The sequence below is a fragment of the Phyllobates terribilis genome, unplaced genomic scaffold (genome assembly GCF_046119375.1).
Source record: "Phyllobates terribilis strain yellow unplaced genomic scaffold, ASM4611937v1 Scaffold_5__5_contigs__length_657084704, whole genome shotgun sequence".
Classification (NCBI taxonomy): domain Eukaryota; kingdom Metazoa; phylum Chordata; class Amphibia; order Anura; family Dendrobatidae; genus Phyllobates; species Phyllobates terribilis.
In genome coordinates this window covers 65,913,638-65,940,791 of record NW_027362765.1, presented here as the reverse complement: position 1 = coordinate 65,940,791, position 27,154 = coordinate 65,913,638, and the positions used below count along the sequence as shown (strand labels likewise).

Genomic DNA, 27,154 nt, shown 5'->3' with positions numbered 1-27,154 from the left:
AGGTGACAGGACTGCACTGTATTGAAGGGAGGATGGATGGAGTCATGTATAGTGAGATTTTGGCTAATAACCTCCTTCCCTCAGTAAGAGCATTAAAGAAGCATCATGGCTGTGTCTTCCAGCATGACAATGACCCAAAACACACAGCCAGAGCAACTAAGAAGTGGCTCCGTAAGAAGCATTTTAAGGTCCTGGAATGGCCTGGCCAGTCTCTGGACATGAAGACAATAGAAAATCTTTGGAGGGAGCTGAAACTCAATGTTGCCCTGCGACAGCCCCGAAACCTGAAAGATCTGGAGAAGATCTGCATGGAGGAGTGGGCCAAATCTCTGCTGCAGTGTGTGCAACTTGGTCAAGAACTACAGGAAACGTCTGACCTCTCTAATTGCAAACAAAATTTTCTGTAACAAATATTAAATTTTGCTTTTCTATTGTGTCAAATACTTACTTCATGAAATAAAATGCTAATTAATTATGTAAAAATCATACAATGTGATTTTGTTTTTTTAAGATTCTGTCTCACTGTTGAAGTGTACCTCCAATAAAATTGAAAAAAATCATATACAGAAAATTGTACCCTAGAAACGAGGTATAAGGTTAAAAAATATTGCTTTATTAGTTTAATTAAAAAATAGTACCAACATTAAAATGTAAAAAGGGTGATGATCAGAAATGACCAAAATGTGGCACCACAACAAAAAGAGGTAGTGTTATACATATATATTACAAAAATAACAGTAGCTGGAGAGTTCAGAGTGTGGCCGAATTTTTCATATCTAATCAAGTCATGGATTGTACCTATGTGTCCAAAATCAGAGCTCTGATATCCTGAGATATATATAATAGAATAAACATGTACAATAGTATAGATAATATTATCAATTGTAAAGCAGTCCTGCAGGGGACATAATTGCCTCGAAGATGCGGTGCCACCACCCCAACGCACGTTTCGGCCAGAGTGCCTTCTTCTGGGGGAGTGCTGTGATATGTACTGTGTACATTAGCCCTTATAGGATTTATATGCAATAAAAAATTATAGACCTCTCCATCCTTTGTACGTGGGAAAACTTGCAAAATCAGCAGTGCATCAAATACTTATTTTCCCCATTGTATGTACTAGAAGTATCTTCGTTGCCAGTGAAATGTTCCTTGATTTGAAGACCTTGTCCAGTGACTTCATTGTTGATTTGCCCATTGCTATTCTTTCATTGATTTCCAGCGTCTTTGCTGCATCTTGAGTGATCATTGATCTGAGTAGGTTGAAGTCTTTTACAACTTCCATTTCTTCGCCGTCCATCTCAAATGTGTCTCGGTCGTACCTGGCAGTAGTTAATATCTTTGTCTTACTCATATGGAGTATGAGTCCCACACTTGAGCTTTCTGTCTTGACACTCTGTAATAAGTCTTTCATTCCATCTATGCTTGTTGCTATCAATATTGTATCATTTGCGTATTTAAGATGATTGATGATTCAGCCAGAAGTCCAGACTTCTTGAAAATAGCTTGTGCGTGTAAATTGAAGAGAAATGATGACAGGACGCAACCTTTTCTGACGCCGTGCTCTACTTTGAACCATGCGGTGTCGCCGTGTTCTGTTCAGACTGAAGCTTCTTGGTCGATGTAAAAATTCCTAATGAGCCTGATCAGATGGTTCAGAAAACCCATATACTTCATGGCATTAGAAAGGTTCTGGTAATCAACACAGTCGAAGATTTTGCTGTAGTCAAAGAAGCATAAACAGATCTCCTTGTAGTATTCTTTGGCCTTTTCCGTTACCCATCTAATATTAGCAATCACATCTCTTCCTTTTTTGAATCCTATTTGATCCTTCGCCAGCTATTTGTCAAAGAAAGGCTTTAACTGTCTTGTTAGGATTTCAAAAGTATTTTGCTGGCATGCGGTATGAGCGCAATAATCCGATCAATTCCACAGTGAAAGCATCTCTCTTCTTTGGAATAGGAATAAACATTGATCTTCTCCAGTCCTTGGGCCATTTACTAGTTGTCCATATCTGTTGACACAGGCGTGTGATGGCTCAATATACTTTATTAGCTCTATTGGAATATTGTCACATCCAGGCACTTTATTGTTTTGTTATGGATATCAATATTATATGGAGATATCCAAAATGGAGCTGGCTTCCTGCACCACACCTATGCTATCGTGATTTTTAAGGAACTTACTTTATATTCTGCTTCTGATCATATAAAGGCAATAATTGCGGCAAACCAATTGTATTAAAGATGATGCACCCTTGGAAATACTCCAAGAGATTGGCTATAAATGTTATGTACTTCCCCAATAAATTAGAACTTCTGCATTTGATCTGGCTAGACTCAAATGTCATTAATTCTTTCACTGTGTGCACACATTATTATAACTAATTTGGCAGCAGACAATTAAGAAGGATTTGCGTACCAATAGCTGTAAAAGCACCCAAATCAGTTTGAAGATCGATAGCGGCAACGACTTTGTCTTTATGGATGTTCGGCTCTCTATCATTTCTTGACTCAGTTTCTTCCTACATTATCAAGTCATTCTTGTACAGGTGCTCCGTGTACTCTTTCCATCTTTTCTTGATCTGTTCTGGCTCAGTTAGCATATCCTGTTATGATCTTCTTCGCGTCTATCTCATCTTACAACATAAAGAGCTTAATGTTGAGGTGAGTACGAGAAAAACATCAGCTGACGTTGGAGCGATGACTCTGTTGTTGTAGATGACGACGATGAAAGGGAACATTTTCCTAATGAATTTTTAAATAGCTTAACCCCATCAGGCCTGCTAAGTAGTGATAAGCGAGCACTAAAATGCCCGGGTACTCGTTGCTCGAGTCGAGCAAATTGGAATGCTCGAGTGCTCGATCCGAGCAACGAGGCCAATGTAAGTCTATGGGAAACTTGAGCATTTTTCCAGCGTCCCCCCTTCCCCTGCCGGTCTTTAGGGGGCCTAAAAATTGCCCAAATCGATGGGAACAGTGCTCAAATGACATGGGAACAGCATGGGGAAGATCCCTGGAAGCATCTCAGACTCCCAGGTCACTGCTGTGAACAACGTTGTCAGAGTATTACGCCACTTTTTCGGACTCACAATAAAACATACAAAAACTAAACCAAAATGGATTTTCCTGGGAAAAATGTTAAGGAACATCCTTTCCAGGGTAATGACATATATAAGGCAAAATAAATAACCAAAAACAAAAATACTCCTCCACACCTTGGGCTATGTTCACGCATAGCGTTTTTGAACTTTTGCATTGCTTTCAACTGTGAAAAATACATTCGTCGGTAAGGCTGTGTGCCCACTATGCGTTTTTCAATAGTTTTTGCTGCGGAAGTTTCCGCAGCGTAAACGCTTGCAAAATGCTTGGTAATCCGTGCCCCATGATCCCCAATGAAAATCTGCATGTACTGTGCCCATGCTGCGGAATTTTCCGCATCGGATTTTCCTTGCGGAAAAATCTGCAGCATGTCCATTATTTGTGCGTTTCTGCATGCGGATTTGAGGTCCCAATGCATTTGAAAAATGCAAGTCAAATCCGCATTTAAAAACGCTGCAAAAACGGTGTAAAATCCGCAAGCGGTTTTTACTGCCAAGAACATGCAGAAACGCTGCAGACATTTTCTGCTTCAATTCTGCATCGTGGGCACATACCCTAAATGTCATTTTAACATTTTACTACCTTATCTGGCCATGTTGTGTGTGAGACATGATCAGACACATCCTGTTTCATTTATGAAGGAGGGACTCTGAAAGTCACAAAGCCTATTTTTATAGAGCCATCAGGCAGCTCTTATTACTCTTAATGGGCCAGCAGTCGGCCCTCACTATTGTTAGAGAGCCATAAGCCAGCTATGCTTTGTTGTTTCCATTATTAACGAGTGGGTCTCCTATACTGTTATGGCGTATGCAGTGACTGAAAGGGCTGCCAAAAATTTGGACGCACTCCAGTACTCCTTTGAAGAGACATAAAGGGCCTCAGTAAAGAAAATGTTCCCTTTATAAAGGAGTGGGTCTTCTATAGTGGTAATGCCCATGCAGTGACTGCAAGGGTTGCCTAAATCTGGGAAATACCCCAATACCAATTTAAAGACACAGAGGTGGGCCTCAGTAACGACATGTTCCCATTAGAAAGGAGTGGGTCTCCTATAGTGTTAATACCTATGCAGTGACTGCAGAGGCTGCCAAAAATTTGGACACACTCCAATGCCCCTTGGAAGAAAAGTAGAGGAGGGCTTCATGAAAAAATTGTTTCCATTATTAGGAAGTGGGTCTCTCATACTGTTATTGCCTATGCAGTGAATGCAAGGGCTGCCAAAAATTTGGACACACTGAAATGCCACTTGCAAGAGACGTAGATATGGTGATATGGTAGATGTGGTGTTGATATGGTGGTGGAGGATGAGGAGGACAAGAGCAAATAAACAAAATCAAGAAGCGTATACCCATGTCTGGGTGTGAAGAGATGCATAGGAATAGACCTCCCAACAAAAAGACACTGGATTCGAGTTTATGTTACGGTGCTATCATTTGGTGGTGTTGAGAAGTCTGGCCCAATCCAGCCCTTGTTCATTTTTATAAGAGAGTCAGCCTTTTCAGTAGACAGGCGATGCGCTTATCAGTTATAATTCCACCAGTAGCACTAAAACCCTGCTCTGACAAACGCTAGCGGTAGGGCAGGCAGGAGGAATCACGGAGAACGTTGGTACGGTCGACAAGGTACTCCTTCAGCATCTTCCCAAACTTTTCCCACCTTGTGAGAGTACCCCACGCATCAGGGCCTGTGCGATGGGAGGGTCTGAGAAAACTGTCCCAGATCTATGACCGTGTACCCCTGCCTCTGCTGGATTGGATGTGTCTCTCTCGCCTGTACTCCTTGTTTGTCCAACGAACTGTGACCTTTGCTGCCAGCGTTTTCAGATAGGAATGTTTTTTAATACTTCTGCAACAAGGGCCTTCTGGTACTGCCCCATTTTATTAGGCTTGTCTGCCGTGGGAATAAGAGATAGAAAGTTCTCCTTGTAGCATGGGTCTAGAAGTGTCACCAACCAGTAATAACTGTCACCCAAAATTTGGAGAGCTCGAGGGTCACAGGAAAGGCAGCCATGTGTGCCAGACTGCTAACAGGCAAGACTTCCGTGTCCTCACCAAGAGGACGATTGACCATGCTCCCCTCCTCATCCTTCTCCCTCTCCTCAGGCCATCAATGCTAAACAGACAGTATGACAGTTGTGCGGGTAGTACCATCTATAGCGCAGGATACTAGCTCCTGTTCTTCCTCATCCTCCTCATTGTTACCCAATCCACGTTGGGATGAGATGAGGCTGGGCTATATGGAATCACCCTGTATGGTTCCTTACTCCATCTCATCGTGCTCCGCCTGCAATGCCTCCTGATTGTGAGCAGCAAGAGTTTCAGGCGACAGAAGCGGGATGGTGACGCTAATTATGACATCATCACCGCTCACCATCTTGGTGGAGTCCTCAAAGTTTTGGAGGATGGCACAGATGTCTAACATCCATGCCCAATCCTGAGGTCTTATGTGTGGAGGCTAATCTGAATACCGACGGCCGTGTTGATGCTGGTAGTCAATAACTGCCCTCTGCTGCTCACAAGTACTTGCCAACATCTGCAACGTTGAGTTCCAATGCGTGGGGATATCGCACACTAGTCAAGGAGCTGGAAGCTGCAAATGCTGCTGAAGCACGGCAAGGGCGGTGGAAGCTGTAGCTGACTTTCTAAAATGGTCACACAAGCGGCGTACTTTTACAAGCAGATCCGGGTAGGTTTTGAGAATCCGCTGAACCATGAGGTTAAGCACATGGGCCAGACATAGTACGTGTCTGAGCTCACCTTGCTTCAGAGCCGTCACCAGGTTCCAGGCATTGTCACACACGACCATGCCTGGCTGAAGGTTCAGCTGTGTCAGCCACAGATCGGCCTCCTCTTGCAGAGCTGTCCACAACTCTCCAGCGGTGTGCGGTTTGTCACCTAAGCATATTAGCTTCAGTACAGCCTGTTGCCACTTGGCCGAGCCAGTGCTCTCAGCTTGTGACTGATGTGGTCATTTCGGAGATGGAGGCTGAAGAGGAGATGCAGGAGCTGCAGAATGTGGGGGCAACCCTGATTGAGCCAGGGCCCGCAATCCTCGGCGCAGGGACGACGTGTCCCATGGCCCCTGATATCTGGGGCTATGTCTACAAATATCTGTAACAGCAGCAGCAAACAGAATGTGCAATGGACCCTCTTGTGCTGTATACACTGCCACAAACCCTGCCTGCCTCCTGCTATCACCACTGAATATATGCAGCTGGATTAGTCCTCAGAAGGACTGTTCGTTCAGATGGATATATAGATATGTTGTGGAATACCTACACTAACTAATAAACAAGCAAATCTCTCCCTCACGCATCATCACTCCCTACTCTGCCTGTTTCTGGGGTACACTGTGACAAGCTTAGCGTTACCGGGTCTTAAATAGACCCAATGACGCTATGCGGCCAGCCAATCACTGTAATGCCACAACCAACATGGCTACGGCATTACAGTGTGTGGCAAGCAATCCCTGCATGTTTATTGGCTCTCTAAAGAGCGCCAAACATGCAGGGCGGGGACCCTGAACAAGTCAGAAATACTTGCAGAGCTTGTCGAGCACCGTGATGCTCAGGCGAGTACGATCGCTTATCACTAATGCCAAGTCATTGCCTTAGACTTAAGGTGGGCAGTATGATTATGTTGTTGAGAAATTTGAATACAAAACAAGAACTCTGCACTGGTACACGATTAGTTGTAACATCATTGAATAGAATCGTTCTTGAGGCAGATATTTTAACAGGATCAGCTGAAGGTGATAAGGCATACAGAGAGATTTCCACGCAGATACTTTGTTGCTTATCGTGTAAAAAGGCTGAAAATAAATAGACATGGGTAATTTGAGTTAGTTTTTATTATGTAGCGCACACTTTTCTAACTTCCGAAAAGTATTTGTTTCAGAACTCGGGCTGCTAGCTTTTAATAATCATTTACTGCTCTAAATTGTTTTCACTTTCTATTGGAGACTTTACTATAACTTGTATTATTTCTTTTACATTTTGTCAATAAAACAATTAAAGAAAATGGCTACTTTCTTGTGTGCGTTTTCTGATGTATAACAAGATGTGTTTTCAGAGTAAAACATTTCCCACAATCCGAACATGAATATGGCTTTTCTCCTGTGTGAATTTTCTGATGTCTACCAAGCTGTGCTTTCTGCTTAAAACATTTTCCACAGTCTGAACATGAAAATGGCTTCTCCCCTGTGTGAACTCTCTGATGTCTACCAAGCTCTGCTTTCTGGTTAAAACATTTCCCACATTCTGAACAAGAAAATGGTTTATTCCCTATGTGAATTCTCTGATGTGAAAGAAGATTTGACTTGTCTATAAAACATTTCCCACATTCTGAACAAGAAAAAGGCTTTTCGCCTGTGTGAGTTCTCTGATGAATAACAAGATGTGATTTTTGTGTAAAACATTTTCCACATTCTGAGCATGAATATGGGTTCTTGCCTGTATGAATTCTCAGATGTGTAACAAGATTTCCTTTCCAATTAAAACATTTCCCACATTCTGAACATGAAAACGGCATCTCCCCTGTGTGAATTCTTTGATGTATTACAAGTTTTGATTTAGTAATGTAACATTTCCCACATTCTGAACATGAAAATGGCTTCTCCCCTGTGTGACTTCTCTGATGTATTACAAATTCTGATTTAGTATTGTAACATTTCCCACATTCTAAACATGAAAATGGTTTCTCCCCTATGAAAGGTATTTCATGTTCAGCAGCCCTTCTGTGCCTTTTGTTTTGCATATTTGTCTTTGTTGAAGCAGAAAAAAGGACCTGTTGAAAAGGATTAGATGGTAGATTTTTTCTGAAAAGGTCCTGAGGTGTATCTGGTACAATGACATGTTCTTCACAAGGATCTGGTGTGATATCAAAATGATCTGCTGCAAAATCTGAGAATATTAGACATTCCTCTGAGCTCTCGATACAGTCACCTGCTAAGAATAAAAATGTTATTATTTTTCATTGGAATTTTATTACTAATTATATTATACTTTATAGCATTTTCATGCAAACTGTAATACAATTCAGTTATTGACAGAGTAAGACAATAGACCACAAAAGAGTGACTGATAGATTATAGTGTTAGGTCACCAGGTTATGTCCTTTCACATATCTCTTATAGCCATATTCTCATAGGTTTCCCTTTGTCTGTCGTGAATCGGTTCCAGTTACATGTTCAGAGGAGACTCATAAAATGGGCCTGTTATCAGTTGTATTAGGTGATTGCATCCCATACATTCTCTGACAGGTACAAGCCATATAGCACAGAGCAAAGCACATTGGAGCAGTTTGGTCATGTACACAAGTCATTGCTTTGGAGAAAAAGTAAGGTTTTGTATATCTTTTTTTAATGTAACTGAACAGTGGATACAAGAAAGGAGAACAAGTCCTTCATATTCTAGTATACGTTATGCAAGCCAATAGAAACATTGGCTGAATATACCAAAATAGGAGCACTGGGGGATCTGAAAATGTATTTGCAGCAGTGTCCTCTGCAAACATACAATGGCACCTAAAAGTTTGGGCATCCCTGGTCAAAATTACTGCTATTGTGAACAGTAAAGCAAGTTGAAGATGAACTGATCTCTGAAAGGGCTAAAGTTAGAGAGGACACATTTACTTTTTATTTTAGGCAATAAATACATTTTAAAAATTACAAATAGGAAAATAGGCCGATGCAAAAGTTTGGGCACCTTGCATGGTTAGTACCTAGTGGCACCCACTTTTGCGAGTTTTCCAGCTTGTAAACACTTTTTGAAGCCAGACAAGACTTTCAATTCTTGTTTGAGGGATTTTCATCCATTCTTACTTTGAAAATTCTTTCAGTTCTGTGAGATTCCTGGGTCGTCTTGCATGCTCTGCTATTTTGAGGTCTAGCCACAGATTTCAATGATGTTCAGATCAAGGAACTGTGAAGGCCATTGTAAAACCTTCAGTTTGCGCGTTTTGAGGTAGTCTATTGTGGATTTTGACGTTTGTTTAGGATCATTATCCATTTGATCATTCTCTTTTCAACTTCAGCTTTTCTACAGATAGTGTTAGGTTTGAATCAAGAATTTGTTGAAATTTCATCTAATCCATTCTTCCCTATACTCATGAAATGTTACCTGTGTCATTGGCTGAAACAACCCCAAAGCATGATTGATCTAACCCCAGTAGTTGATGAGAAGTTCTTTTCCTGGTATTCTGTGCCCTTTTTTCTCCACATATACCTTTGAACATTGTGGCCAAAGAGTTCTATTTTAACCAAATCAGCCCACAGGACTTGTTTCCAAGATGCATCAGGCTTGTTTAGTTGTTGTTTTGCATACTTCTGATGATGAATTTTATGGTGACTATGCAGGAGAGGTTTTCTTCTGAGGACTCTTCCATGAAGGCCATATTTGTATAGGTGTCTCTGAACAGTAGAACAATGTACCACAACTCCAGAGAGTCTGCTAAATGTTTCAGAAGGTTTTTTTTTTGCAGTCAAGCGGGAGTTCTGATTTGCCTCTCTAGCAATCCTAAGAGCAGCTCTCACTTAAATTTTGCTTGGTCTTCCAGACCTCATCTTGACCTCCTTATCTATTGTTCCTGCTTGTTGCCATTTCTTAATTGCATTTCGAACTGAGGAAAGGGCAACTTGAAAACACTTTGCTATCTTCTTAAAGCAGGAAATGGCTATGTGGGCCTCCACCATTTTCAGATTGCCAGGCAGCTGCTTAGAAGAACCCATGGCTGCAGTTTTTTGGCTCAAGGTTAGAGGAGGCAGGGTTTTTATAAATCTGGGAAATTTGCATCACCGCCCTTTCCTAACGATGATAGTGAACAAGCCATAATCCTCTAATTAAGGTCTGAAACCTTGGTCAAAGTTATCTGAGAACACAAATCTCCAAGGGTGCTCAAACTTTTTCATCGGCCCATTTTCCTTTTTGTAATTTTCAAAATGTAAAACATGAAAACATTTTTTTTTGCCTAAAATACAAAGGAAATGTAATTTTTCACTTTAGGCCCTTTAGAGATGATTTAATCTTCAAATTGCTTAGCTGCTCACAATAACAGTAATTTTGACCAGGGGTGTCCAAACTTTTACATGCCACTGTAGTTGTCCGCCCTTGGCTCTTTTGTAGATCACTTAGTCTTACAGTGATGCTTGAAAGTTTGTGAATCCTTCAAAATTTTTCATGTTTCTGCATAAATTTGAGCGAAGACTACTTCAGATTTTCACACTAAAAGTAGATAAAGAGAGACGTCTATTTGTACTATCTAGCAGGTCAGTTACGTAAAATTATGCCATGATTTCAGTCCTACCCTATTCCCATGACTGAATATTTTCTAACTACCAGGGTAGTGGGAGTCTTTTTAATCAGTTTTCTGGAGAAATAATCAGAATATTAATAATAATAATCTCCTACTTATTCATGAATTGGTTCTCCAGGTTTGGCAAGATTCTAAAAAGTTCCTGCAGTTTCATTCTATTTCCTCAGTAGAAGTACAATCCTCCCATATAAATATTCACCCGGATGTGCACCATCAGACAGGAATGAGTGTGAAGGGAAAGAGGGGTGCATAAGAAAGGTTGTGAATATAGGAGTTTTAAAATATAACTTTTATTATTTAAAAAATAATAATTAAAATTGTCCCTATCCCTGAATCGCTGTTGGCAGCATCAAGGCATTAATTAAATAAGGCTATGATCAGTACTTATACATGCACGGTTATGGTGCCTAGGTGGTTTTGTCCTTGTTTAATTAGGTATGAAATTGCCCTATACCCAAACCAGTGGTGTTCACCCTTGTGAATATTTATATGGGAGGATTGTACTTCTACTGACTCTTCGAGTCCTTAGATGCTTCTTTTACTTTTCTTCTGTAATAGTTGGCTACTGGAATTTAATAATTGTGGAACATATTTACACATAAAAAGGTCATTTTTTTTAACCAAATTTGGTGAGAATTTTCCTAGAAAACGGGATAATCAACTGATCTATCAATGACATCCAATATTTTAAATCAACTTAACAGTAGATTAGCAAAACAAAAGAGTTAACTTCAACTTTGTGATGCTGGTCAAAATAATCAAAGAAAACACAGTGAAGGTATGGACGTAGGATATGTTCTGAAACAACTCAGAGATTTACCAAATCAAACATAGTCCATGTTGCTTGTATAGGTCCATGACGGAGCAATATCTTGAACAGTTTCTTATATCAAGAGGGCTGTGTGTACCCCTCTTCTTTCCAAAGTACAATCTCTCCAAGCCAGGCCTAATGGAAAAGTGGGAGTCTACACTCACTGAATGTTCTATAACATAATGTTCTATCCATAACTTCATAGAAAACAACACGTCTCAATAAATTTACCATGATTAAAAATCTACACCTATTTGGACGTAAATTAGTTCACAAAAAAATATTTGCCAATAAACTCATCCAACATCATGCCAATAAACTATACCAGTGGGGGCATAATTAAAACTGAAAGGAACTACCTTTTGGTGAAGAATCCAAGGGTAGTCACGTTTTATTTGCTCCCAAAGATACATAGCCAGGAAAAGAATTGCTCTCCACTGGATGGCTGATATACATCTCCCACAAATTGGCAGATGGAAGACGCTGGTTAATACTACTATTTCAAAAGAGAAAATTATCTTTTACAATAGCGAATGTCCAGTTAAATTTCAAAAGCTCTGGGGTCTTTGGGTAGATACTCTCCTAACCCCACTTCTCCAGGTACCGCAGTAGTAATCCTGTTCTTGTTTATTCCTTTTCTCCCATATGTGAGAGAGAGTACCTAATGTTTTCCTGCTCCATGTATATGTTCTCCCAGGCTGTAATCACTTATTTGATGGCATATCAATGTTATCCTAAATCATTGATTCTTTTTTTCTTTTTTTTTAGCAACATGTTAAAAGAAAATTAATGTAAAAAGAAGTAGGTAAAGAGAACTACCATCACTCAAACAAATGAGATAAAAAAAAATTAGACTGTCATTGTTTAAATATATAAATTTATCCAATATCAACAGTGTAAACTTTTGATTAGTCCAAAAGTTTACCCTTTCCTCCCTATTAACCGGCAGATATGAGTTAAAGCGTTCTGACACTGTGCGGCGCCGGCACTGAGAGGCCCGCTGCCAGCAGGCTCAGCATTAGAGACGACTATCAGTCAGTGCTAGAGGCACGGTTACAACCACCGCTCTCTATACACAGAGCGGTGATTGAAACTGTGCAGGCACCGGCCCTATAACTGGAAGAAACGCTGCCAGGGGAAATTAAGTTCATTTCTCCCAGTGCCGGCGCTGCACAGTGGCAGAATGCTATTAACCTGCAGATTAACCTCATATCTGCAGATTAAGGCCGGGGTCCCAATAGCGAATCACATCCGATGTGATATGCTAATGACATTCGGCTCCTGCTCTGCTGCGAATCAGTGAGAATGGCGGCCAGATCTTCAGTACTGTCGAACTCAGCGAGACGTGAGCTATGGCTGAAGTTATGGATTTGAGATATCGCATCAGAAATTAAACACTGCTCCATCCCCTTCAAAGGGGAATATATGTTCGGGCCAGCTCTGGACGAGTTATTAGAAAAAGCAACAGACAAGAGGAGATCGCTCCCAGAACCAAAAATAACCAAGAAACGATCCTTTCTTCCCCCACAAGATCAAACCTCTTCATATAGGAGGAAAGGGAAGACCGGATGCTGGAGCTACCCTAAGGGAGGTAGAGGCAGGAACATCTTTCTCTCCCAGGGACAACGTCAAGGAATACAATGACATCATGTCAGTGGGGTGTGTGTGTGTGTGTGTGTGTGTGGGGGGGGGGGTGGAGGGGGTATGGGGGGGGCGAATTTCCAAATTCCTCTCAAAGTAGCACAATATTACATAAAATTAGTGGGTGCTACAATCCGTCCGAAATGGGGTAAAAATAGAGTTCTCCTTCAAACCTTCACAAATCCTGAGGGTAACTACCCTCCCATCTCAAGAATTACAAGGCGCCTTATCAACTCTCCAGACCCTCCTCTCTGCAGGGGTGGTGGCACCGGTACCAAGAACAGATTGTGGAACAGGACACTATTCCCATGTGTTCCTTATAAAAAATAAAAAAAACGAATGGAACACACAGAATGATAAAAAAAAAACTAAAGCCCCTGAATATGCACATAACATACAAGAGGCTCAAGATGGAATCATTAAAGAGAACCATTCCATTGATGGGAGAAAACTTCATGATGGCAACCAAAGACCATCAGGATGCATACTATCATATTCCTATTCCAATGCATCAAAGGTATCCAAGGTTTGCAGTGACCCAGGGACGTCAAATTCTTCATTATCAATTCAACATTCTCCCTTTCGGCACCTCTTCTGCTCCCCGAATTTTTAACAAAATAACGGCGGAGGTAACAGCATCCATCAGAAAAAAAAACATTTGTATCGTACCTTACCTCGACAACTTTTCACTGATAGGTCGATCAAAGTAATCCTCAAAAGACAAATACAAGAAGTCCTAGATATTCTTACATCCTTGGGGTGGCTGATAAATTACAAGAAATCCAATCTGATTCCTTCCCCAAAAAGAGTCTTCTTAGGAATACTAATGGACTCACAAGAACAAATGTCCCTGTTACCAAAGGAGAAACAAGAGCTCATAAGATCCAAGATAACAACCCTGCGAGATCAGAGGAAATTATCCCTAAAGGCCCCGTCACACTAAGCGACGCTACAGCGATCCAGACAACGATACGACCGGTCACGGATCGTTGCTGCGTCGCTATGTGGTCGCTGGTGAGATGTCAAACAGTCAGATCTTCCCAACAACGCAGCAGCGATGCAGCGACCCGTAACGACCTGTATAAAGATGCACGCCTATGTGTTTCTGTGTCTGAGTCGTCAACAAGGTCGTTGGTAAGGTGTCAAACACACCGATGCATGCTACCCAGCGGGACCTCAACGATCAAAGAAATGTCCAGACCATTCCGACACGACCAGCGATCTCACAGCAGGGGCCTGGTCGCTGCTAAGTGTCAAACGTAGCGAGATCGCTGCTGAGGTCGCTGTTGCGTCACAAAACTTGTGACTCAGCAGCGATCTCGCTAGCGATCTCGCTTAGTGTGACGGGGGCATTAGATTGGTCATATCGGTATTGGGATCAATGACTTCCTGCATCCCAGTGGTAGCCTGGGCTCAGGCCCACATAATAAGTCAGCAATCCCACATTCTAAAGTTCTGGGACGGTACTCCGTGATCCCTAGGCAAAACTGATCGCTTATTGGGACAAGTAAAAGCCTCTCTCTCCTGGTGGCTAAACCCAAAAAATCTATGCAGAGTGGTAGCCTGGGATCAGACTCCCCTATCATCGGTCACAACAGATACCAATCTCAAGCAGAATCTTTGCTTCGGCAGAACAACATGTGTTTTCCCTATCTGCATTCCATCTAAAATGGTCCAGCAATATCCAAGCAGACTTTCTCAGCAGAAAGACTATACATCCAGGGGAATGGAGCTTACACAATGAAACATTCCTCCTTCTAACAAAAAGGTAGGGTCTACCAGAAATAGACCTATTTGCCACTCGTCAAAACACAAAAGTGAAACATTTTTTTTTCTTTAAACCAAGACGACACTGGCCTGGCAGTGGATGCGTTTTTTTGTCAATGGGACTTCAAATTCGCATACGCCTTCCCTCTGATACCTCTCTTGCCAAAAACACTGCAGAAAATCAGGAGGGACAAAAAAACAAAAACAATACTAAATAGCACCACACTAGCCCAAAAGAAGCTGGTTTGGCGCCTCGAACATCTAAAAATAGATGGTCCTCTAATTCTTCCACCGACCAACAACCTTCTACATCAGGGACCAATATTTCACCAAGATCCTCAAACTTTACAACTGGCGGCCTAGCTTCTGCGTCCATTATCCTAAAATCAAAAGGTCTCTCAGATAAAGCGATAAAAACATTTCAACGGAGCAGGAAACCAGAGACCAACCTAATCTATAAAAAGATTTGGAAGGTCTTCATATCATGGTGTGGCCCTAACCCACCAAATCCTTTGCATCCAAATATAGCACAGATCCTCGATTTCTTGCAGAGTGGACTAAAGAAAGGCCTGAAACCCAGTACTTTGAAAGTGCAGGTAGCAGCCCTCAGTTCATACTTTGATGACAGTCTGGCAGACTATCGCTGGGTGAAAAGGTTTATGGTTGCAGCCTCTCGCCTTCAACCCCGAATTCTTAACTTGGTCTCAGCCTGGGATCTGAATGTAGTTCTCAAAGGTCTCACATTGCCTCCCTTTGAGCCTATAGAAAATATAGACATTGATAAATTATCCTGGAAGACGGCCCCTTCCTGGTGGCCATTACAACGGCTAGGAGAGTGAGTGAGCTACAAGTCCTCTCGATTAGAGAACCCTACATGATAGAATTGTATTTCGCCTTGATCCAGCTTTTTACCTAAAGTAACCTATGAATTTCACATGTCTCAGGATATAATATTGTCTTCTTTCTGCCAGAATCCATCCAACAATAAAGAAAGAGTTCCATACTCTGGACATACAGAGGTCAGTACTTCATTATCTCCAAAGATCAAGTCCTTGGAGAAAGGACCAGTATATGTTTATACAATATTATGGTCAAAACAAGGGGAAAAAGGCAGCAAAAATCACAATTGCGAACTGGATCAAAAAGGCGATTGTCGGAAACTATGAAAACCAAAAAATGGTTCCTCCAGAAAAATTAAACACACATTCCACCAGAGCAGTATCAGTTTCATGGGCTGAAAGGGCAAACGCGTCAATAGAGCAGATCTGGAGAACTGCCACATGGTCCTCAGTTCATACATTCCTGAAACATTATAAACTTGATTTAATGTCCAGTGCTGATTTGGTCTTTGGGAGGAAAGTGCTCCAGGCCATTGTCCTCCCCTACGAGTGATTCTTTGGCATTCCTCCTAAGGTGCTGTCGTGGAGGGTGAGAGAAAATAGAATTAGTCTTACCAGTAATTCGGTAGCTAGAAACCCTCCATGACAGCATGGGTATTCCCAACCTATTATTCGTTCGGTTATTCTTTCTTGTAAAAAAATTTGAAGCCGTCTTACCGGTGTGGTCCTTTGTAAAAACACTGGAGACAGGAAGTAGGGGGGTGGGGTTATTTAACCTCTTTGTGTGTTTGCTGTCCCTATTAGGGTATGGGGAGTATCCTCCTAAGGTGCTGTCGTGGCGGGTTCCTAGAAATGGAATTACCGGTAAGAGCAATTCTATTTTTTCTATAAAATAGTTTTTATTTTGTAAAAGCGACAGAACATTTAAAAAAAAAAAACAATATAACTGTGGTATCGCTGTAATCGTACTGACCCAAAGAATAAAGCTGCCTTAACAAATTTACCATATGCGGAAAGCCATGAAAAAAAAAAAAACTGAATTGCTGGTTTTTGTTCATTCTGCCTCCCAAAAATCAGAATAGAAAGCGAAGAAAAATGTTATATGATACCAATAAAAACGTCATCTTGTCCCGCAAAAAACAATCTGTCATATGGCTCTGTCGGCAGAAAAATTATAGCTGTCAAAATATGGCAATGTGCAAAAAAAAGCGTCTTTAAGTGTGTGACAACAGCCAAACTTAAAAACCCGCTATAAATCTTGTATGACTGTAATCGCACCGACCCAAAGAATAAAATCGACTAATCACTTATACCGCACGAGGAATGGCGTAAAAAATAAATAAAACCAATTCTTCACCTGCTCTTCATTTGTTCATTCTGCCTCCCAAAGATCGCAGTAAGGTTCGGTGCACATTTATCCTGTGCTCTACGCTGAGCGCCTACACTGGGGTTTCTGTGTTAATCTCTGAAATACGTGATTCAGACAGAACCCCCTGCTGATGATTCCCTATGAGGCAAATGGAGGCAATGTGGACGCCGTGTAACCCGTGATATGGCGGTGTTTGTCTTTTTAGGCATGCATAAAAGCACAGTCCACTACAGTTTTGTGCACTTCTGAAAAGAAGGACACCACTGAACATATGCCAGACGGAGTCCAGAGTTTCTCTGTTGCTTTATTAGGCAATGTGCCCACGATGCAGAAATGCTCCGGATTTTTTCCTGAGCGTTTCTACATCTCCCTGGCAGAAAAAACGCATGCGGATTGTGCATGCGTTTTTCCTGGCAGGGACAAGGGAATGTGAAGCGTTCTTCACATGCATTTCCGCATGCGGGTTGACAAACGGCATGGATTTATATAGTGTGACCGAAAGAATGTTAAAAAATAAAAAAAAATATATACTTACCTTCTAATGGCCCCTGGAGTCTTGATTCGATGCGTCTCGGCTTGCCGGCAGCTCGCGGTACACGGAAGGACCTGCCGTCACAAGACTAAATGACGTCAGCGCAGCTCCTTCAGTCCACCGCGATCTGCCGGCAAGCAAAGACAAGCACACCACGTGCCATCAGAAGGTAAATATAATATTTATTTTTTATTTGTTTCTTTTTTTTACAGGTTCTATGGTACACGGATCCGGAGGAGAGTCTCCTCTCCTCCAGACCCAGATACCATCCGCACAATGAAACGCATGGATTCCGCATGTACAGATGCAGTGATGTGGAATCCAAGTGTTCCAATGCAAGTCAATGGCGGCGAAAACGCAGCGCTTCCGCAAAATAATTGGTAGTGCTGCGTTTTTTTCCGCAATGATAACCCGCAGCGGAAATTTCTGCAGCATGTGCACAGCACATGCGGATTATCATTGGGGAACATGGCAGGCCTTCTACCAAGCGTTTATTAAGCGTTTCTGCAGCGGATTTGCCGCTGCAGAAATGCTTAAAAAACGCATCGTGGGCACACAGCCTTATAGTGACTGGATCCCTCGGGGGTTTAATCTCAATCACGTCACTCAGAGATTTAGAAGGAAACCCAGATATGTGCTCAGCGTAGAGCGCAGGATAAATGTGATCCAAAAAGTTATGTAAAACTTTCCCAATAAAAGCTTCAATTCAATCCACAAAAAAAGCAAGTGTCCACTCAGGTCGTCATCGGTTATCGGAAATATAGGGGGCTTTCACGTTACTGGTAGTACAAAGGCAAATGGCTCCTCGCCCTCCAAAACAAATTCAGGGAATTTTGCGCTCCCAAATCTAAATGCACCCCCTTCCTCCTGAGCCCTAGTATGCCTAAACCACAGTTAGCGTTAACATGTTTGGCATTTCTGGAACAATGAGAGCCCGTCTAATTTATGGATGCATGACTCCAGAAGCATGAGCTGGGCACAATATACTGGTCACTACAACGGCAGTTTGTAATTTTCACTCAGCAACATCCACTTCTGCTTGCTACTGGAAAACACCCATGGAGTCAAAATCATCACTACACCTGTAGGGTAGGATTCCCAAAATGGGGTCACTTGAGGGGAGATTCTGCTCTTCTAGCACTTAGGGGCTCTGTATATGAAGTTTGCAAACTATTCTAGGAACATCTGCGCTCCAGGAGGCAAATAGTGCTCCGTCTTTGCCGTGTCTTGCCATATGGCTAAGCAGTACAGTACCGCCACAAATGGGGTATTTCTATATTCAGCAGAAATTGTGAGAAATTTTGGACCCATTTTTACCCATTTACCAGTGTGAAAATGTAAAATCTGGGGTGAAAACCTAATTTTGGTGGTAAAACTAATTTTTTTCTTCACTGCCCAATGGTATAAAATGCTTTGACCCACCTGTGGTGTCAATATTATTACTGCACCCCTAGATGAATTCCTTGAGAGGTATAGTTTGTAAAATGGGGTCACTTATGGGGGGGGCGGGGGGGGTTCTGCTATCCTGGTACCTCAGGGGCTCTGCCAATATGACATGGCACCCTCAAACCAGTCCAGCAAAATTTGAACTCCAATATGGCGCTTCTTCCCTTCTGAGCTTTGCACTATGCATCAAAAGTAGTTTTCGACCACGTATTGGGTATCTGCGTACTCAGGAAAAATTGCACAACAAATTTTGGGGTCTATTTTCGCCTGCCATCTTTATGAAAATAAGAAAATTGGGGCAAAAACACTTTTGAGGGAAAACATTTTTTTTTTTTGCATTTTCACAGATCAATGTTGTAAAATTCTATGAAGCACCTGTGGGTTCAAAGTGCGCACGATACATCTAGATGAATTCCTTGAGGGGTCTAGTTTCCAAAATTGGGTCAATTGTGGGGGTTTTCCACTGTCTAGGCACATCAGGGCTCTCCAAACGCGGCATGACACCTGCAGACCATTCCATCAAAGTTTGGGTTCCAAAACATCACTCCTTCCTTTCCGAGCCCTGCCGTGTGCCCAAACAGTAGTTTTCCCCACATATAGGGTATCTGTGTACTCAGAAGAATTTGCACAACAAATTTTGGCATCCATTTTCTCCTGTTACTCTCCTGAAAATGCAAACTTTGGGGCTAAAAAACATTTGTGGGAAAAATTTGATTTTTTTTTATTTTTACGGCTCAATGTTATAAACTTCTGTGAAGCACCTGGGGGTTTTAAGGTGTTAACCACACATATAGGTAAGTTCCCTGAGGTATCTAGTTTCCGGAATGGTGTCACATGTGGGGAGTTTTCACTATTTAGTCACATTAGGGTCTCTAACGCGACATAGCGTCCACTAATTATTCCAGCAAGTTTTGCATTCAAAAAGTCAAATGGCGCTTCTTCCCTAAAAACATGTTTCTCCAGTCTGTCCCTGACTTGAGTACCATTTCTGGTGAATTCATTAAGTGATGTGCATCTTATCCCTCCTCACGCCTTAATTCAGACTGGGGTGCACAGAGCCTGTCTTAATGAATCAGCCCCTAAACCTTTAACCGTAAAATCCACATCAGAAGTTCCATGTGAACATACTCTGAAAAAGATCAACACCTATAATTATTCTACAGGCCAGTGACTAATACCTGTGACTTCTCGGCATTTAGTGGTCACTACTCACCTGTGCAGTTATCTGTAGGAATCTCCTCTTTACACCGCTCATCACCCCTCACATATGTCTCTGTAGTATTAATATGGGGCAGATATCTACCCTGAAAGAAATATTGTAAAAGTCACAAACAGATGAAGTCGTCCCAGAGATGCTTTATAGGATTAGGATCTGAGAGTAGATAGCTGGGCAGGGGAGAGTTACAGAGGGTCAGCCCTGCAGCTGGGCAGGGGAGAGTTACAGAGGGTCAGCCCTGCAGCTGGGCAGGAGAGAGTTACAGAGGGTCAGCCCTGCAGCTGGGCAGGGGAGAGTTAAAGAGGGTCAGCCCTGCAGCTGGACAGGGGAGAGTTACAGAGGGTCAGCCCTGCAGCTGGGCAGGGGAGAGTTACAGAGGGTCAGCCCTGCAGCTGGGCAGGGGAGAGTTACAGAGGGTCAGCCCTGCAGCTGGGAAGGGGGAGAGTTACAGGGGGTCAGACCTACAGCTGGGCAGGGGAGAGTTACAGAGGGTCAGCCCTGCAGCTGGGCAGGGGAGAGTTACAGAGGGTCAGCCCTGCAGCTGGGCAGGGGAGAGTTACAGAGGGTCAGCCCTGCAGCTGGGCATGAGAGAGTTACAGAGGGTCAGCCCTGCAGCTGGGCAGGGGAGAGTTAAAGAGGGTCAGCCCTGCAGCTGGACAGGGGAGAGTTACAGAGGGTCAGCCCTGCAGCTGGGCAGGGGAGAGTTACAGAGGGTCAGCCCTGCAGCTGGGCAGGGGAGAGTTACAGAGGGTCAGCCCTGCAGCTGGGAAGGGGGAGAGTTACAGGGGGTCAGACCTACAGCTGGGCAGGGGAGAGTTACAGAGGGTCAGCCCTGCAGCTGGGCAGGGGAGAGTTACAGAGGGTCAGCCCTGCAGCTGGGAAGGGGGAGAGTTACAGGGGGTCAGACCTACAGCTGGGCAGGGGAGAGTTACAGAGGGTCAGCCCTGCAGCTGGGCAGGGGAGAGTTACAGAGGGTCAGCCCTGCAGCTGGACAGGGGAGAGTTACAGAGGGTTAGCCCTGCAGCTGGGCAGGGGAGAGTTACAGAGGGTTAGCCCTGCAGCTGGGCAGGGGAGAGTTACAGAGGGTCAGCCCTGCAGCTGGGCATGAGAGAGTTACAGAGGGTCAGCCCTGCAGCTGGGCAGGGGAGAGTTACAGAGGGTCAGCCCTGCAGCTGGGCAGGGGAGAGTTACAGAGGGTCAGCCCTGCAGCTGGGCAGGAGAGAGTTACAGAGGGTCAGCCCTGCAGCTGGGCAGGGGAGAGTTACAGAGGGTCAGCCCTGCAGCTGGGCAGGGGAGAGTTACAGAGGGTCAGCCCTGCAGCTGGGCAGGAGAGAGTTACAGAGGGTCAGCCCTGCAGCTGGGCAGGGGAGAGTTAAAGAGGGTCAGCCCTGCAGCTGGACAGGGGAGAGTTACAGAGGGTCAGCCCTGCAGCTGGGCAGGGGAGAGTTACAGAGGGTCAGCCCTGCAGCTGGGCAGGGGAGAGTTACAGAGGGTCAGCCCTGCAGCTGGGAAGGGGGAGAGTTACAGGGGGTCAGACCTACAGCTGGGCAGGGGAGAGTTACAGAGGGTCAGCCCTGCAGCTGGGCAGGGGAGAGTTACAGAGGGTCAGCCCTGCAGCTGGGCAGGGGAGAGTTACAGAGGGTCAGCCCTGCAGCTGGGCATGAGAGAGTTACAGAGGGTCAGCCCTGCAGCTGGGCAGGGGAGAGTTAAAGAGGGTCAGCCCTGCAGCTGGACAGGGGAGAGTTACAGAGGGTCAGCCCTGCAGCTGGGCAGGGGAGAGTTACAGAGGGTCAGCCCTGCAGCTGGGCAGGGGAGAGTTACAGAGGGTCAGCCCTGCAGCTGGGAAGGGGGAGAGTTACAGGGGGTCAGACCTACAGCTGGGCAGGGGAGAGTTACAGAGGGTCAGCCCTGCAGCTGGGCAGGGGAGAGTTACAGAGGGTCAGCCCTGCAGCTGGGAAGGGGGAGAGTTACAGGGGGTCAGACCTACAGCTGGGCAGGGGAGAGTTACAGAGGGTCAGCCCTGCAGCTGGGCAGGGGAGAGTTACAGAGGGTCAGCCCTGCAGCTGGACAGGGGAGAGTTACAGAGGGTTAGCCCTGCAGCTGGGCAGGGGAGAGTTACAGAGGGTTAGCCCTGCAGCTGGGCAGGGGAGAGTTACAGAGGGTCAGCCCTGCAGCTGGGCAGGGGAGAGTTACAGAGGGTCAGCCCTGCAGCTGGGCAGGGGAGAGTTACAGAGGGTCAGCCCTGCAGCAGGGCAGTGGAGAGTTACAGAGGGTCAGCCCTGCAGCTGGGCACACACACCTGTTATATAATTCAGTAAAATTCAGTTTATTTTCATGATATGGACTGTAATTTTAATTGTTTATACATTGCATCTGGTATTTCTGTATCATCTTAGAGTATTCTTATAGTATACAGCCAAAAAGGGAGAGATCTGCAGAAAATAACATTACACACACCCTGAGGAACCTGTTTCACTGGTGCTTGGGTCGGAATAAGACACCTGGGCCCAAGCAACCCTTACATTGGAAGCAATCCATGACTACATGACACGAGTCATTATCCTTGTACCATAAACAGCTGCCAAGAAGGGACGGAGACAATAAGTAATGTGAAAACATCGATCCACAGGTATTCGAGGACCCAGAATCTGGCAAAACAATATTCTCCTTTTCCTTTCTGTTTCTATATATCAGCAATGACACTGGAACTGGTCTCCTGCTGCTATCGCCCATCTGTTCTAAGGAATGATGGCTGCATTCACACACATTAGTTGAACACTAGCGCAGTATTCAGCTGCAGTCTGTATAACTGCACCACATGTTCTCACAACTATTGTTCACATTTTCCTTCATACGGTGTTTACATCCACGGGATCTAATATCACTGGATATATTTCATTGACCACATCATTCTCCATATACTCTTCACATCATTGCATGTAAAAACTGCATAAGGTTGGAAATTCTTGAATTTACTTTTGCTTTGACAATGTAATTCAGATTGCTCAATGTTCCCATTCTGAAACCTGATCACTCCGATTTATGCTGCACTCCGCGGTCATGTGACTAATTGGTTTCAGATGGGAGTATGAAAGTATCTCTAATAAATTGGTTGTTCAGTGTATAATACTGGGAGATAAAACAAGACTGAACACAAGACCTTCACAGCCGTCTACACATCATAGGGAAGATCTCATGACACCTTCTCTCCATCTACCTGATGATCCTGAGGAACATTGAGATCTTCTTGTTTACAGTCCAGTGGAAGAAGAGGACGGGGACATCTCTCTGGTGTTGTCCTCTTACTGGATAGAACTGGAGGAAACACATACAGGGAGTGAATTCATTCTTTACATACAGATAATTATAGGCCGTGTGTATTTAGTCCTGTATTACCTGGTGATGTGAGGGGCTGGGGAACCTCCATCATGACGTCCTTGTACAGATCTTTGTGTCCTTCTAAATAATCCCACTCTACTCTATACTATTGGACTCACAAGAACAAATGTCTCTGTTACCAAAGGAGAAACAAGAGCTCATAAGATCCAGGAAAACAACCCTGAGAGATCAAAAGGAAAAGACCCTTAAGATTGGTCATGTCGATATTGGGTTTAATGACTTCCTGCATCCCAGTGGTAGCCTGGACTCAGACCCACATACGAATTCTGCAATCCCACATTCTAAAGTGCTGGGACGGTACTTTGTGATCCCTAGGCAAAACTGATCGCTTATCGGGAAAACTGAAAGCCTCTCTCTCCTGGTGACTAAACACAAAAAATCTATGCAGAGTGGTAGCCTGGGATCAGACTCCCCTATCATCGGTCACAACAGATGGCAGCAAAATAGGATCGAGAGCCGTAATCTCCCATACCATGTTCCAGGGTACATGGCCCCAAAACATCAGCACTCGCACTTCCAACTTCAGAGAGTTTAAAGCGGTAGAAGAAGTGCTGAAAGTAGCGGTGGACCTAATAAAGGGTACCCACATAAAAGTATACTCAGACAATATAACCACAGTGGCTCATCTACAACACCAGGGGTACGAAAGTCTGAAAGCAATCTGAAGCAGAATCTTTGCTTGGGCGGAACGGCATGTGCTTTCCCTATCTGCATTCCATAAGAAAGGGTCCAGCAATATCCAGGCAGACTTTCTCAGCAGAAAGACTATACATCCAGGGGAATGGAGCTTACACAACAAAACATTCCTCCTTCTAACAAAAAGATGGGGTCTACCAGAAATAGACCTATTTGCCACTCGTCAAAACACAAAAGTGAAAAAAAAATTCTCTAAACCCAAAAGACACTGGCCTGGCGGTGGATGCATTTTCTTGCCAATGGGACTTCAAATTGGAGTACGCTTTCATTCTGATCCCTCGCTTGCCAAAAACACTGCAGAAAATCAGGAGGGGCAAAAAACGAAAACAATACTAATAGTACCACACTGGCCCAAAAGAAGCTGGTTTGGCACTTCGAAAAATCTAAAAATAGATGGTCCTCTAATTCTTCCACCGACCAACAACCTTCTACATCAGGGACCAATATTTCGCTGAGATCCTCAAACTTTACACCTGGCGGCCTGGCTTCTGAGTAGATTATCCTAAAATCAAAATGTCTCTCAGATAAAGTGATAAAAACACTTGAATGGAGCAGGAAACGAGAGACCAGCTCCAGCTATAAAAAGATTTGGAAGGTCTTCATATCATGATGTGGCGCTAAACCACCAAATCCTTTGCACCCAAATATAGCACAGATCCTCGATTTCTTGCAGAGTGGACTAGAGAAAGGCCTGAAACCCAGAACTTTGCAAGTGCAGGTAGAGGCCCTCTGTTCATACTTAGATAAAAGTCTGGCAGACCTTCAACCCCAAATACTTAACTTGGTGTCAGCCGGGATCTGAGTGTAGTTCTCAAAAGTCTCACATTGCCTCCCTTTGAGCCTATAGAAAATCTAGACATTGATAAATTATCCTGGAAGACGGGCTTCCTGGTGGCCATTACAACGACTAGGAGAGTGAGTGAGCTACAAGCCCTCTAGATTAGAGAACGCTAATGCCAGAAGCCTCACCAACAAAATGGAGGAATTAGAATTAATTTTGTTGGAAAATAATTATGACATGGTAGGGATATCTGAGACGTGGCTGGACGAGAGCCATGACTGGGCAGTTAATTTACAGGGCTATAGTCTGTTCAGAAATGACCGTACAAACAAGCGAGGGGGGGGGGGGAGTGTTTTATATGTAAAATCATCCTTAAAACCTGTCTTGCGGGAGGATATATGTGAATCTAATGAAAATGTAGAGTCCCTGTGGGTGGAGAAAAGGGGAGGGGGAAAAAATAATAAATTACTGATAGGGGTTTGTTATAAGTCTCCAAAAATAATGGAAGTAGCGGAGAATATCCTCATAAAGCAAATAGATGAAGCAGCGACTCAAGGAGGAGTCATTATTATGGGAGACTTCAACTACCCTGAAATACATTGGGGGACAGAAACATGTAGTTCAAGCAAAGGAAATAGGCTTTTGACTACTATGATAGACAATTACCTTTCACAACTGGTTCAGGACCCAACAAGAAGGGGGGCACTGCTAGACCTAATATTAACCAATAGGCCAGACCGCATATCAAATATACGAGTTGGGGGTCACTTGGGTAATCGTGATCACAAAATAATACGTTTTCATGTAACCTTTAATAAGATGTGTAGTACAGGGGTTACAAGGACACTAAACTTCAGGAAGGCAAGTTTCCAACGGTTAAGAGATGATCTTAGTGCAATAAACTGGGACGATATCCTGAGACATAAAGCTACACAAAGCAAATGCGAGACATTTATTAGCATCCTGAATAGGACCTGTGCACAATATATACCCCTTGGGAATAAACATGCTAGAAATAGGAGGAAACCACTATGGCTAAATAGAGCTGTAAGGGGCGCAAAAAGTGACAAAAAGAAAGCATTTAGAGAACTAAAGCAAGTAGGTAGTGATGAGGCATTAAATAAATATAGAAAATTAAATAAATTATGTAAAAAAACAAATCAAGGCAGCAAAGATTGAGGCAGAGAGAATCATTGCCAGAAAAAGTAAAAATAACCCCAAAATATTCTTTAACTACATAAATAGTAAAAAACTAAAAAATGATAGTGTTGGCCCCCTTAAAAATAGTCTGGGTGAAAAGGTGGATGAGAGGATGAGGAAAAAGCCAATATGCTAAATGATTTTTTTTCAACCGTAGTTACACAAGAAAATCGCATGACAGAAAACATGATTAGTGATAACAAAAATTCTCCAGTAAATGTCACTTGCTTAACCCAGCAGGAAGTACGGCGGCATCTAAAAATCACTAAAGTTGACAAATCCCCGGGCCCGGATGGGATACACCCGCGAGTACTGCAGGAATTAAGTAACGTCATAGATAGACCATTATTTTTAATCTTTAAAGATTCCATAATAACAGGGTCTGTACCACAGGACTGACGTATAGCAAATGTGGTGCCAATATTCAAAAAGGGGACAAAAACTGAACTTGGAAATTATAGGCCGGTAAGCTTAACTTCTACTGTGGGTAAAATCCTGGAGGGTTTCCTAAGAGATGCTATGATAGAGTATCTGAAGAAGAAGAACCTCATGACCCAATATCAACATGGGTTTACGAGGGACCGTTCCTGTCAAACTAATCTGATCAGTTTTTATGAGGAGGCAAGTTCTGGACTGGACCAAGGAAATGCAGTGGATGTTGTGTATATGGACTTTTCAAAAGCTTTTGATACGGTTCCACACAAAAGGTTGATATATAAAATGAGAACAATGGGGATAGGGGAAGATATATGTGTGTGGGTTAAGAATTGGCTCAGTGATAGGAAACAAAGGGTGATTATTAATGGAAAACAATCAGACTGGGTATCAGTTAACAGTGGGGTACCACAGGGGTCAGTATTGGGCCCCCTTCTTTTTAACATATTTATTAATGACCTTGTAGGGGGCATACAGAGTAATATTTCAATATTTGCAGATGACACTAAACTCTGCAGGGTAATCAATACAGAGGAGGACAATTTTATATTACAGGAGGATCTATGTAATCTAGAAGCTTGGGCTGATAAATGGCAAATGAGCTTTAATGGGGATAA

At 43.3% G+C, this 27,154-nt stretch overlaps 1 protein-coding gene across 6 annotated transcripts in view; it reads right to left on the bottom strand.

Annotated features, from left to right (window-relative positions):
• Nucleotides 1–592: 592 nt before the first annotated feature.
• Nucleotides 593–27,154, bottom strand: part of LOC141270740 (oocyte zinc finger protein XlCOF8.4-like) — a 64,469-nt gene continuing 37,907 nt past the window's right edge. For 2 of the 6 annotated variants that reach the window (XM_073680836.1, XM_073680841.1), the window contains 3 exons: nucleotides 23,244–23,341; nucleotides 20,024–20,114; nucleotides 593–8,040 (listed from right to left, as the gene is read on the bottom strand). In XM_073680836.1, the coding sequence (XP_073536937.1) occupies nucleotides 7,118–8,040; nucleotides 20,024–20,114; nucleotides 23,244–23,341 (1,112 nt within the window). In that variant the 3' untranslated portion in view covers nucleotides 593–7,117. The remainder of the gene's footprint in view (nucleotides 8,041–20,023; nucleotides 20,115–23,243; nucleotides 23,342–27,154) is intronic. The other 4 variants (XM_073680837.1, XM_073680838.1, XM_073680839.1 and 1 more) reach the window with 4 other exon arrangements.